Here is a 13,063-nt window from a genome sequence, read left to right on the forward strand (position 1 = left end):
AAAAATCACTCTTTACATTTATCTAAAAACTCTTTAAATAAACCTAAATTAACGACAAATCCTCAAAACTGCGTGCTTGTAAGTATGAAGTGTTTTTGGAAGAATAGAAGCTTTTTATTCAAATAAAACAAACAAAAACATTTTTGTGACACAAACAAAACTAAAGTTGTCCTGTCCAGCTTAAAGTCATAGGGTTTAGGCGTAGTCCAATAGACTAAATACTTTTTTCAATGGAGTAAATTCAATATTAGCCAGTCCAGGAAACTGACCCTCTAATATTCACCTGAAGCAATTAAATTAAAACATTTAATTTTAACTGGTGGTGAAGATTGTAAGTTTCACAAAATATTTAATTATTATTTAGAATATAATAAAAAACACTGATATTTGAACATGAATTCAACATAATGTTTTCTTGGTGTTATCAATATAATAATTATTATAATTTTATCATTTAGCATTTTGTGTTTTGACTGTAAGACCATTTCAAGTACCTAAATGCTCTTATTAAAAAGGTAAAATAATGACACTTGTGACTTAGAATTGTGTGGTTTCTGCTTCAATTTGAAGAAGCTTTTCAGCAGCACTTGTATTTTGAGTGCTGATGGTTCTATATTAAACCATGGTATTTACCAGAGCTGTCAATTAATAAAGAACAAATACTTTGTTACATTACTTAAGTAGAAATGTTCGTCATCTCTACTTTACTAAAGTAATTATTTTTACATTTTCACACAATTATCTGAACTTTCTACTCCTTACATTTTAAAAATAGTCTCGTTACTACTATGTCATTTCAGCTCGTTTTAATTCCGTTTTAAATCAATTCAGTTCAATAAAACCCCTATCCAGATAAATCTCTCCATCCAGATAGAGTGAATCTGATTGTGATTGGATGTAGAGAAGTATAAACATATACCATTCCGACTCCCTATTGGTTTATACAAGCCAAACAACAAGAGCTCAGCACAACTAGAACTCATTAAGGAGAGTTGGGGAACCATTGCAGGTTAGACCTCATGAAGTCGAATGACTGAGAGAATCAGCCAAGAGTGGCAAAGTTGGCATCTAAGCAAGAGGAGCTACTTTGAAGAATCTAAAATATAAAATATATTCTGGTTTGTTTAACAATTTTTAATTAGAGAATAATTGCAAATGTGATCCTTCATGGTTTTAATGTCTTCAATATTAATCTACATTTTAAAAAGAAAAGAAAACATTAAATGAGAAGAGGTGTGTCCAAACTTTTGACTGGTACTGTATGATGTTCTGGATTTAGTGCCAGGTTTAACTATCTGAGGATGGAGTGTGAGCAGTAGATTTACACACAGCTTTTATATGTCTATGGGAGGTTTAGACGTGGATTTTTGGATGGCAATTGATCCCAAACTGAAGAGTCAGAAATAAATGAATGATTGAAAATTAATACAAATTTAAAAAAAAATAATAAATACTAGATTAGAAAGCTTGGATTTGAGTTAATCAGCTGCCATTCCCTTTATTTTATTTCTAATCTTATAATGAACAAAAAGCAGGTGTGTTTTCACAGCAGACTTAGCTGGGATTGTGCATTATATGAGCATCTCATCTGCTTCTGCCCAATCACAGGCTTCTGCACAATCACAGCCTTCTGCCCAATCACAGGCTTCTGCCCAATCACAGGCTTCTGTCCATATCACAGGCTTCTGCCCATTCATAGGCTTCTGTCCAATCACAGGCTTCTGCCCATTCACAGGCTTCTGCCCAATCACAGGCTTTCACCCAATCACAGGCTTCTGCCCGAATCACAGGCTTCTGTCCAATCACAGGCTTCTGCCCATTCATAGGCTTCTGCCCATTCACAGGCTTCTGTCCATTCACAGGCTTCTGCCCATTCATAGGCTTCTACCCAAATCACAGGCTTCTGTCGATTCAAAGGCTTTTGCCCAATCACAGGCTTCTGTCCATTCATAGGTTTCTGCCCATTCACAGGCTTCTGTCCATTCACAGGCTTCTGTCCATTCACAGGCTTCTGCCCAACCACAGGCTTCTGTCCATATCACAGGCTTTTACATAATAACAGGCTTCTGACCAATTACAGGCTTTTACCCAATCACAGGCTTCTGTCCATATCACAGGCTTCTACCAAATTCACAGGCTTCTACCAAATTCACAGGCTTCTGCCCAAATCACAGGCTTCTGTCCAATCACAGGCTTCTGCCCATTCATAGGCTTCTGCCCATTCATAGGCTTCTGCCTAATCACAGGCTTCTGCCCAAATCACAGGCTTCTGCCCATTAACAGGCTTCTGTCCATTCATAGGCTTCTGCCCATTCACAGGCTTCTGTCCAATCACAGGCTTCTGCCCAAATCACAGGCTTCTGCCCAAATCACAGGCTTCTGCCCATTAACAGACTTCTGTCCATTCACAGGCTTCTGCCCATTCACAGGCTTCTGCCCATTCACAGGCTTCTGCCCAATCACAGGCTTCTGCCCATTCACAGGCTTCTGCCCAATCACATGCTTTTGCTTAGTTACAGGCTTTTGCTGATTTCTGGAAGCTAATTTTACAGGTGTACTAACTAGTTGCATGTTTGTGTGTGTGTGTGTGTGTGTGTGTGTATCAGGTCTCGGCAGGGTGTTGGTAAGGTACGTCACAAGCGGCAGGCGCTGCAGGATATGGCACGACCCCTGAAACAGTGGCTTTATAAACACCGGGACAATCCGTACCCCACCAAAACCGAGAAGATCCTCCTCGCTCTCGGATCCCAGATGACCCTGGTGCAGGTGAGTACACACACACACACACACATCATACACACACACACACACACACACACACACATACACATTACACATTACACACACACACACACACACACACACACACACACACACACACACACAATCGACAGTCTTTTATTGGTTTGTCAAACCAATCATTATTCTGACTGTCTGTCTGTCTGTATATCTGTCTGTTCTGCCACAGCAAACTCAAGGAAAAAGCAACAAAATGCAGCACTTTAACATTTACCTTCATTTTATCACCCAACATGTCTAACAAAATTCTTCAGATATACAGCACATAGATTTTGTGTTGTAACATGTATTGTGTTATGTTATGAATGCTGGTATATGCTATTCATAAATATAACATTATACAGTATAAGTATTGCTTTATTAATGCATTGTGTAATGCCTGTGTTACAGTACGTTAGTGTATAATGAAGCCCCTATGTAGGCATTTTTCAAATTAGATGCTAGTTAAATATTAAAGCATTGCTTAATAAATGCATTGTTCAATGCTTATACGTGTGTTATGTAGCTCCTTGATAGACAGACAGACAGACAGACAGACAGACAGACAGACAGATAGACAGACAGACAGACAGACAGACAGACAGACAGACAGACAGACAGACAGACAGACAGATAGATAGATAGATAGATAGATAGATAGATAGATAGATAGATAGATAGATAGATAGATAGATAGAAATTCTGGACATCCAGTAGCAGCAGGAGCAGCAGCAGGTATTAGATTAGGTTGTTTTAGGTTCTAGACTGCTTTTCTTGAGGGGGGCAGTATAGCAATATGGGTCATATTTTAAAGCCAGAGTTAATGATACTGGCTAAAAATGATGCATGAAGTCAAGAAATAAAAATATTGCATGTGTCTTCAACAGAAAACGACGCATTATAGGGTTTCGTACAGTCTATACTTATTGAATAAAATATTTGTGTTTAATTTGCCCTTATATATTCTTTCCTGTCATGTTCACACTGACAGGACCTGATGTACTGAACCAGAAAGTCTCTAAATGAACTTCTCCAAACAGTGTGCTGCTATTATATGGCTCAAAGAGCCAATCAGAAATAAGCATGGAAATATATTCACGTTGTAGAGCACAATTCAATGCTTTTTGTGATTGGTTCAGAGATTTTTTTTTATCAGTGATAATTAAAAAAATAGTTGTTGCTTGCATTGTGCTAGGTGGGCAAAAACTAATTTAGGGGGGCAGCGCTCCCCCTAGGGCTGGCCCTGGTTATAGGCACCCTCTAAAAGGCTGTTAAAGCATTGCTTATCAGTGTTTTATGTAGTAAACTCAGTGTTTCTGCATAAACTCGGGTCAAGACGCAACACACACACACACACACACACACTCGCTGGAGCTGAGCGAACATGTCAGGCTAATGTTAGCACTCACTCGGATCTGGACGGGTTCTGACTAATGGCTCGGGGAAGCCGGCAGCATTTGTCACTGGCTTCTATTTCAATTTCATTTTACTAATCTTTTGAGCCCATATGCTTTTTAGCAAAGCTGGATCTGGTACCCGGTCCAGACCCGTCTCACAGAGCCTCATTTGTTTTCTCTGTAGGCCGCTGGCTTCCATCTCCCGTATTAAAGCTGAAGGCCGTCCAGAGAGGAGCGCAGAATCCGATCTGTAAATAAAGGGCGAGATCAGAAAGTTCAGGGCCGTGCAGGAATAAGTACTTTAGCATGAAGGAGTGCCCCAGCGCACGGCCCGTCATAAGCCGCTTGAAGTCTATTGGGCATGAAAAGTTATTCTAGTATAACATCTAATGGTCTCCGGTTCTGTGAAATGGAGAAGACCGGGTCGAATAGCGCTTTTATTGCATAAAGACAGACAGCGTGTGGACAAAGAGCAGTATTATTAGACGGGGGCGGGGACGTGGGCGGCGGGGGCCAGAATAAGCACCCAGGTTGTGGATGTCTCAGCTGGAGGAGCGCTAATGAAACGTTGAGTTCGCAGTTCGGGGGCGTGCTGAATGTTACCCACTGTCTTTCTGAATGATCAGGACCAGAGCTTAATGAATAAAGCAGTGTGTGTGTCCAGAACGGATCCAGAATCAGAGCTTTAGGGGTGCTGAGCTGAGCGCCCTGAGCCTATCAATGAAATTCAGGTAATTTTAGAAGAAATGGAATAATTTACATTTAAATCTGTAAAATTATAACAAACTATTGCACTATTTCTGTACGTTTTTTTGTAATTTTAGGGCCAGAGCCCATTAAATAAAGCTGTGTGTGTGTGTGTTAGTGTGTCCTCAGTGAGCTGAGCACCCAGTGAGCCCAAAAACCCTGAGCTAGTTTATAAAAAAAATCTATAAAATTCAGTTAATTTTTGAAGAATTGGAATAATTTACATTAAAATCTGTCAAATTAAAACAAACTATTACACTGTTTTTGTACATTTTTGGTAATTTTAGGACCAGAGCTTAATGCATAAAGCAGTGTGTGTGTGTGTGTGTGTGTGTGTACTGAATGAGCTGAGCACCCAGTGAGCCCAGAAACCCTGAGCTAGTTTATAACAAAAATCAATGAGATTCAGGTGATTTTAGAGGAATTGGAATAATTTACATTCAAATCAGTCAAATCAGAGCAAACTATTGCACTATTTTCCCCATAATAAAAAAAATCCTCTCCCAGTTACATATATATAGTGTGTGTGTGTGTATGTGTGTGTGTGTGTGTGTGTGCTGGTACATTTTCATGTCCAAGATTATATTATTATATTATTAATGAAATAATGATTATATATTATATTATTAATGAATAAAGCAGTTAGCGGTGATGTGCTGAGCATCCTGAGCCTATTTTTGTAACAAAAATCTAGAATTGGAATAATTTACATTCAAATCAGTAAATAAAAAAAAACAAACTATTACCCCATATTTAAAAAATAAACTCTCTCACAGTTGCATTGTGTGTGTTTGTACATTTTTCAAAAGATTTTACAAGATTTTGTCTTTTTTTGTGTAATTCTGGTGTTGAGCTGAGCACCCAGTGAGGCCAGAAACCATGAGCTAGTTTATAACAAAAATGTATGAAATTCAGGAGAGTTTGGGTGTGTTGTCAGGCAAATCAGAACAAACCATTACGCTTTTTCTTTTTTCCTTATTTAAAAAAAAAACTCTCATTAATATATATATATACAGGGGCGTAGCAGCAAATTTTGGGCCCTGTACACTCTCAGTGTCAGTGGACCCCTATCCATGCCAGTACACAAGGAACATGATTTTCATGGGCCCCTCCCCCTACTTGGGCCCTGGGTAGTCAGGTACACTTTTCCCCCCACTACCACGCCCGTGTATATATATGGTGTGTGTGTGTGTGTGTGTGTGTGTGTGTGTGTGTTTTATGTCCAAGCAAACTGTGAGTCAGACTGCACAGGATTTTTTTTGTATTTTTTTGTGTCATTTTAGAAATTCTGAAAATGTGACGCATTTTTAATTGTTTTAAAAAAATCCTGTAAAAGTTTTAATGTACTTTATGCACTCATGTTCCCCTCATTTTCTCACTTTTTCTTTTTGCATCTGTCTTTATCTCTCTTGCTTACTTTTTCTCTTTCCATTTCTTCTACTCTACTCCTCTGCTTTATGAATTTGATTTACTTTATTTGAATAAAAAAAATGATTTATTTTACTGTCACTTTTCTTTTTCTTTCTCACTACTTCTTCTTCTTCCCTTTTCTCACAACTCTTTTAGCCTTAATTTCTCTCCTTTTAATTCTCTCTTACTTTGCTTTCTACACTCCCTCTCCCTATATTCTTCCTTCTTTTTTTCTTTTTCTTTCTCTCTCTACTCTTTTTTTTTTACTTCTTCCCTCCTTTTGAATGTCTTGTTCTCTTTTCTTTTGCTCTCTCTCTCTCTGTCTAAGCAGAAAAGTAACAAAGACAGAAGACTTAGTGTTTCTTGAGTTGCGATAAATGCGTAGTTTATAAAATTCTCATTTTCTCTCTCTCTCTCTCTCTCTCTCTCTCTCTTTATCTCTCTCTCTCTCTCTCTCTCTCTCTCTCTCTCTCAGGTGTCGAACTGGTTTGCGAATGCTCGGCGGCGGTTGAAGAACACGGTTCGGCAGCCGGATCTCAGCTGGGCTCTCAGGATTAAACTCTATAATAAATACGTTCAGGGAAACGCAGAGAGACTCAGCATCAGCAGCGACGACTCCTGCTCAGACGGTACACACACACACACACACACACACACACACACACACACACACACAGAGTCTCAGTTTACTATTTCTTCACAAACTGTTTGTCCTCTAGCTAAAATATTCAGGCTGTACAGGACTAGGATAGTAATGTTAGCTGGGCCAATTTACCCTTAGGATTCATTTTTTAAATTAAAGTTTTACATTGTAGTTCTGAAATAGTATTTCTTTAAAATGAAAGACAAAATACTTACTTTTTATTTTATTGAGTGGTGAAAAAAGTATGAGGTATTTGGCTTTTTTGTCCAAAAAATAATTAATTGATTTCAATGCATCTCTAATGCAAACACACACGCCAATAAAACACCCTTAATCTGTATACACTATGCACTCTTACTTAGTTTACAAGACCTCAAGACCTTCCTATAGATACTGTATGTATTTATAAGTGCATGCACATACAGTACTAGTCAAAAGTGTGAAAACACCCTAAATTCTGTGTTTTTTCATTATTTTTAAATGTTCTGCCCTGTAGATTAATACTAAACTCATCCAAACTATAAAAGAATATGAAATATGTTTTATATCTTAGATTCTTCAAAGTAGCTTCTCTTGCTCAGATGATCAGTTTTGCACATCTCTGCTGGATTTTCTCAGTCAGTTTTATGAGGTAGAGTCACCTGGAATTCAGCTCTTTCAGTTAACAGCTGTGCTGAACTCAACAAGAGTTAATTACTTGAATTTCTTGTCTCTTAATAAAGTGTTTGAGAGCATCAGTTAAAGTAAAGTAGTGAAGAAGTAGAGTTACAGGTATACAGTGAATAGTGAACATGTGAGTAATGTTCGAATCCAGATTATGAGAAACAAGAACGTCTTTACTCAACTAAATAAAGAAATAAATCAGAAAAGAAGAATTTTAAGAACTTTGAAAGTGCAGTCGCAAAAAAGACCAACAAAAACATTATAATGATGGAACTGGCACTAATCAGAACCACCCCAACGAAAGGAAGAGCAAGAGTTTTTTCTGTTGTACAGGAAAAGTTTATCAGAGTTACCAGCCTCAGAACATTGTTGTTTTATTCTATAAACTTCAGACAACATTTCTCCCAAATTCCAAATAAAATATTGTAATTTAATGCATTTATTTACAGAAAATGAGAAATGGTTAAAAAAAAAAAAAAAAAAAAAGATGCAGAGCTTTCAGACCTCAAATAATGCAAAGAAAACAAGTTCATATTTATAAAGTTTTAAGAGTTCAGAAATCCATATTTGGTGGAATAACCCTGGTTTTTAATCACAGTTTTTTTTCATGCATCTTGTCATCATGTTCTCCTCCACCAGTCTTACACACTGCTTTTGGATAACTTTATGCTGCTTTACTCCTGGTGCAAAAATTCAAGCAGTTCAGTTTGGTGGTTTGATGGCTTGTGATCATCTATCTTCCTCTTGATTATATTCCAGAGGTTTTTAATTTGATAAAATCAAAGAAACTCTTAATTTTTTAGTGTTCTCTTATTTTTTAGAGCTGTATATGTGTTCATATACAATCATACATAAACACACATATATATATATATATATATGAGTGTTTGGTACAGTAGAGAGTGTAATGGTGTGCTGGTGAGGCAGACGGGACAGAATGAACTAAACACTGAGCTTTTACTGTGGACATTTTTAGTATCCTGATACCAGAGCTGTAAATCAGTGTTTGAGCAGGCAGTGTGTGTGTGTGTGTGTGTGTGTGTTTGTGTGTGTGTGTGTGTGTGTGTGTGTGACACACTGTTACACACTATGATTAACACACTGCGCTGAGGCGTCACCAGTCAACCACACACACATCAGCACACAAACACCAACAGCCCAACACCACACCACCTTACACACACACACACATACACACATACACACACACATATACACACACATATACACACCATACATATGCAAACAAACACTCGGGCCAGAAGGCCAGACATCAGTCGAGCTGAGGGAAATTACAGGCTGTTAAGGACAAGGTATTTATTACCATATCTTTCACACACACACATACACACACAAACACACACTCACACACACAGCATGCACAGAGAGAGTGTGTGTGTGTTTGTGTGTTTGTGAAAGCCGTGTGTAGTCAGTATATTATATCCTGTGTGTTTTATAATCCATATAAAGTAAACTCACTATGTGTCCTAAAGTTTGTGGACACCCCCTTCTAATGAATAGGATGAATAGGATTAATAAGGATGAATTCTCTTATTAAATTTCACTGACATGCTGATGTAAATTCATAAATAGAGTTGCTTCTGAGGTAAATAAAAGAATATATAGCACCGCTGAGGTAAATTTGTCAGTAAAATTCCAATGTCGAGGTAAATGTAGTAATGAAAAGAGGTACATTTAAGAGTAGAATAGCACTGCTGAGGTAAATGTATGACTAAAAGTGCACTGCTGAAGTTAATGTATGACTAATATTGCACTGCTGAGGTAAATGTATGACTAAAAGTGCACTGCTGAAGTTAATGTATGACTAATATTGCACTTTTGAGGTAAATGTTTGACTAAAATTGCACTGCTGAGGTAAATATATAACTAAAATTGCACTCCTGGGGTAAATGTTTGACCAAAATTGTAGTCCTGAAGTAAATGTATGACTAAAATTGCACTGCTGAGGTAAATGTATGACTAAAATTGCACTGCTTATAAATATATACACTTCAGAGCCGGGACCCGATAGTGAACCCGTAACTCGGTGCGGATGCTTCCTCTCAGTCGTACAGTCGTGTGCCCGGGTCTCCAGGGAGATGTACAGTGTGTGTTTGCTTGGGCTCGGGCGGGAAGAGCCGGTTGTCGGGGGGATCCATACTAAACACTAAAGAGGTTCCTCAGAAGCGCTGCCGCTTTTTGAAAGCAGAAAGGCCGGTTCTAATGTGCGCATGTGGTTCTGATAAGCGGAGGCTGTGATTATAATTGGATCTGGGCAGGATGACGGTGCGCCGCGGCCCAAATGAGGCCGTAAGAAACCTGGCAGGGACCTGAACCGTGCTCCAATCGGGCCCCGGGCTCGGGCTTTCAGCGCCGCCGCCCGTCCGTCCGTCTCATTTAGAGCGTGGACACGAAACAGGGGGAGAGGTTCATCTTTTAATTCACTTTAATCCAATCCAGAGATTTTAATCCACTCAAGAGGTCCCGGCCTGTTTGCGGGATCAGCGTACGCTTCCGCCGGTGAGGAGCAGGGCTTCCATTTGGCCTGAAGAACCGAGCAGCTGAGGTTACGATCAAAACATCCTGCTGAACGGAAGAGTGCCAAGCGAAGGCCTCTATAGGTTTTGGATATGATTTGTTGATTTCTCTGTTGTTCTCGGTTGAAAGAAAAGATTTTAGTAGGGATTCAGGCAATTAAATTAAAATATTTAATGATTTTATATTTATGGTGCAGGGATAACGCTAATGGTAAGATTGCTTACAGGACGTGTGGTTTTAAACAGGCAAAAATAGAATTGCACTGTTGAGGAAAATGTATTGATAGAATAACACTGCTAAGGTACATTTATGAATAGAGTTGCAATGTTGAGGACAAAAAAAAAACATCCTGTTGGACGGAAGAGTGCCAAGCGAAGGCCTCTATAGGTTTAGGATATGATTTGTTGATTGCTCTGTTGTTCTCGGTAGAAAGAAAAGATTTTAGTAGGGATTCGGGCAACTAAATGAAATATTTTAATGATTTTAAATTATTTTGATTTAGGATTTATGGTGCAGTGATTACGCTAATGTTAAGATTGCTTAGAGGACATGTGGTTTTAAACAGGCAATGATAGAATTGCACTGCTGAAGTAAATGTATCAATAAAATAACACTCCTAAGGTATATTGTGAAATATTTGCACTGTTGAGGTGAATGTATTAATATAATAGCAATGCTGAAGTAAATGTATGACCAAAATTGCACTGCTAAGGTACATTTATAAATAGAACTGCAATAATGAGGTAAATTTACGACTAACATTGCACTGCTGAGAGCATTTATTAATAGAATAGCAATGCTGAGGTAAATGTATTATTAGTAGGGATTCAGACAATGAAATGAAAAATTGTAATGATTTAAAATGAACAATCACTGTTTTTTTGTATTTATGGAGCAGTGATTACTCTGATGTTAAGATCGCTTACAGGACACATGGTTTTGAACAGAAAATAATAGAATAGCACTGCTGAGGCAAATGTATTGATAGAATAGCTCTGCTGAGGTAAATGTATTAATAGAATAGCACTGCTGAGGTAAATGTATGACTAAAACTGCATTGCTGAGGTAAATTTATGAATAGAATAACACTGATAAGGTAAATTTGTGAATAGCATTGCACTGCTGAGGTAAATGTATGACTAAAATTGCACTGCTGAGGTAAATGTATGAATAGCATAGCCAAGCTGAGGTAAATTTATGAACAGAATAGCACTGCTGAGGTAAATATATGACTAAAATTGCACTGCTGAGGTAAATTTATAAAAAGAATACCCCTGCTAAGGTAGTAAATTATGAAATATTTGCACTGCTGAGGTAAATTTATAAATAGAATATCAATGCTGAGGTAGATTTGTGACTGGAATTGCGCTACTGAGGTAAATTTATTGAGAGAATAATACTGCTGAGGTACATTTATAAACAGAACAGCAATGCTGAGATAAATTAATGACTAAAATTGCACTGTTGAGGTACATTTATGAAACGAATAGCAATGCTGAGGTTAATTTCTAAATGTATTGATAGAATAGCAATGCTGATGTACATTATGAAATATTTGCACTGCTGAGGTAAATGTATGACTAAAGTTGTACTGCGTGAGGTAAATGTATGAATGCAATAGCAATGCTGAGGTAAATTTATAACAAAATTTGCACTGCTGAGGTAAATTTATGAATAAAATAGCAATGCTGAGGTAAATTCATGACTAAAATTGCACTGTTTTAGTGTTTTAGCATTTACAATTTGTTTGTTAACCGGAAGATGCCTTCTCCCTACACTTTCCACAGATGGTGACCCGGGTGCTCGGACCCAGCCGGGGGAGTTCAGTAAGCCCATGTATCAGAGTGTCATCAAAAAAGAAGGTGGCAGCATGGGGGCGGGGCTTCGGGCATCCGCAGACCCCTCATTGGCCGAGGACTACGTGTCTCCGCCCAAATACAAGAGCAGCTTGCTCCACCGCTACCTGAACGACTCGCTGCGTCACGTGATGGTGACCAACGCGGTGATGGACGCCCGGAGGAGGAACCACTCGGGCTCCTTCAGCTCCAACGAATACGATGAAGACCTCTTATCTCCATCGTCCTCAGAAACAGAGGCCAACTTCGTCTATCGAGCAGGTGAGGAGACGCCAGTTCTTTCGTTTTCTGATTGGGCACTCGCACTTTTTCTCTTTCTCTCTTTCTCTTTTTCTCTGTGGTCTCTGGTTCTGATGGTGTGGTTTATGGTGAGGTGGAGGTCACATGGTCACATTTATTCTTGGCTGTTTGTTTCTTACACTTTCAGATTTAATGCTTGATAACACCACCTTTGGTATAAATCACAAATTGCACTTTTTGAGGAAGCTAAATGTGTTTGAGTTTCTGCTCAGATTTTGAGTGATAGATCAACATTTTGTGTTGCATGAGTGTGAAGTGGAATTAATTAGCTGCAATCACTACTGTAAGTGCTTTGGGGTTTCTGCAGCTCCTCCAGAGTGACCATGGGCCTCTTGGTTGCATCTCTGATCAGTTCTCTCCTTGCTTGATCTGTCAGTTTGAGTGGATCATGGCTTTTGGATGATGGATTGTGAAACAGAGCCCCTTGGGATGCTTCAAAAAGTTTGGGATATGTTTCTATAACCCAACCCTGCTTTAAACTTCTTCTCCACAACTTTATCTTTTCTGACCTGTCTGGTGAGGTCTTGAGGAACTTCACAATGCTGTTTGTTCACTAAGGAACAAAAGGGGGCTGAATACCTTTGCATGCCACACTTTTTAGATTTTTATTTGTTAAAAAAATTTAAAGCCATGCATCATTTTCGTTCCACTTCACACATTTATGCAATACTTTGTTTTTGTCTGCCACTTAAAAATCTCAATAAAATACATTTAAGCTTGTGGTGGTAAGG

At 38.5% G+C, this 13,063-nt stretch overlaps 1 protein-coding gene across 2 annotated transcripts in view; it reads left to right on the top strand.

Annotated features, from left to right (window-relative positions):
• Positions 1-13,063, top strand: part of mkxa (mohawk homeobox a) — a 343,537-nt gene that overhangs the window by 4,177 nt on the left and 326,297 nt on the right. For both annotated transcript variants that reach the window (XR_007424327.1, XM_049464572.1), the window contains exons 2-4: positions 2,607-2,766; positions 6,808-6,961; positions 11,964-12,293. Coding sequence is in view for 1 of the 2 variants with exons in the window: in XM_049464572.1 (XP_049320529.1) it covers positions 2,607-2,766; positions 6,808-6,961; positions 11,964-12,293 (644 nt within the window). In the remaining variant the exon portion in view is untranslated. The remainder of the gene's footprint in view (positions 1-2,606; positions 2,767-6,807; positions 6,962-11,963; positions 12,294-13,063) is intronic.

The sequence above is a fragment of the Astyanax mexicanus genome, chromosome 15, assembly GCF_023375975.1.
Source record: "Astyanax mexicanus isolate ESR-SI-001 chromosome 15, AstMex3_surface, whole genome shotgun sequence".
Lineage (NCBI taxonomy): Eukaryota > Metazoa > Chordata > Actinopteri > Characiformes > Acestrorhamphidae > Astyanax > Astyanax mexicanus.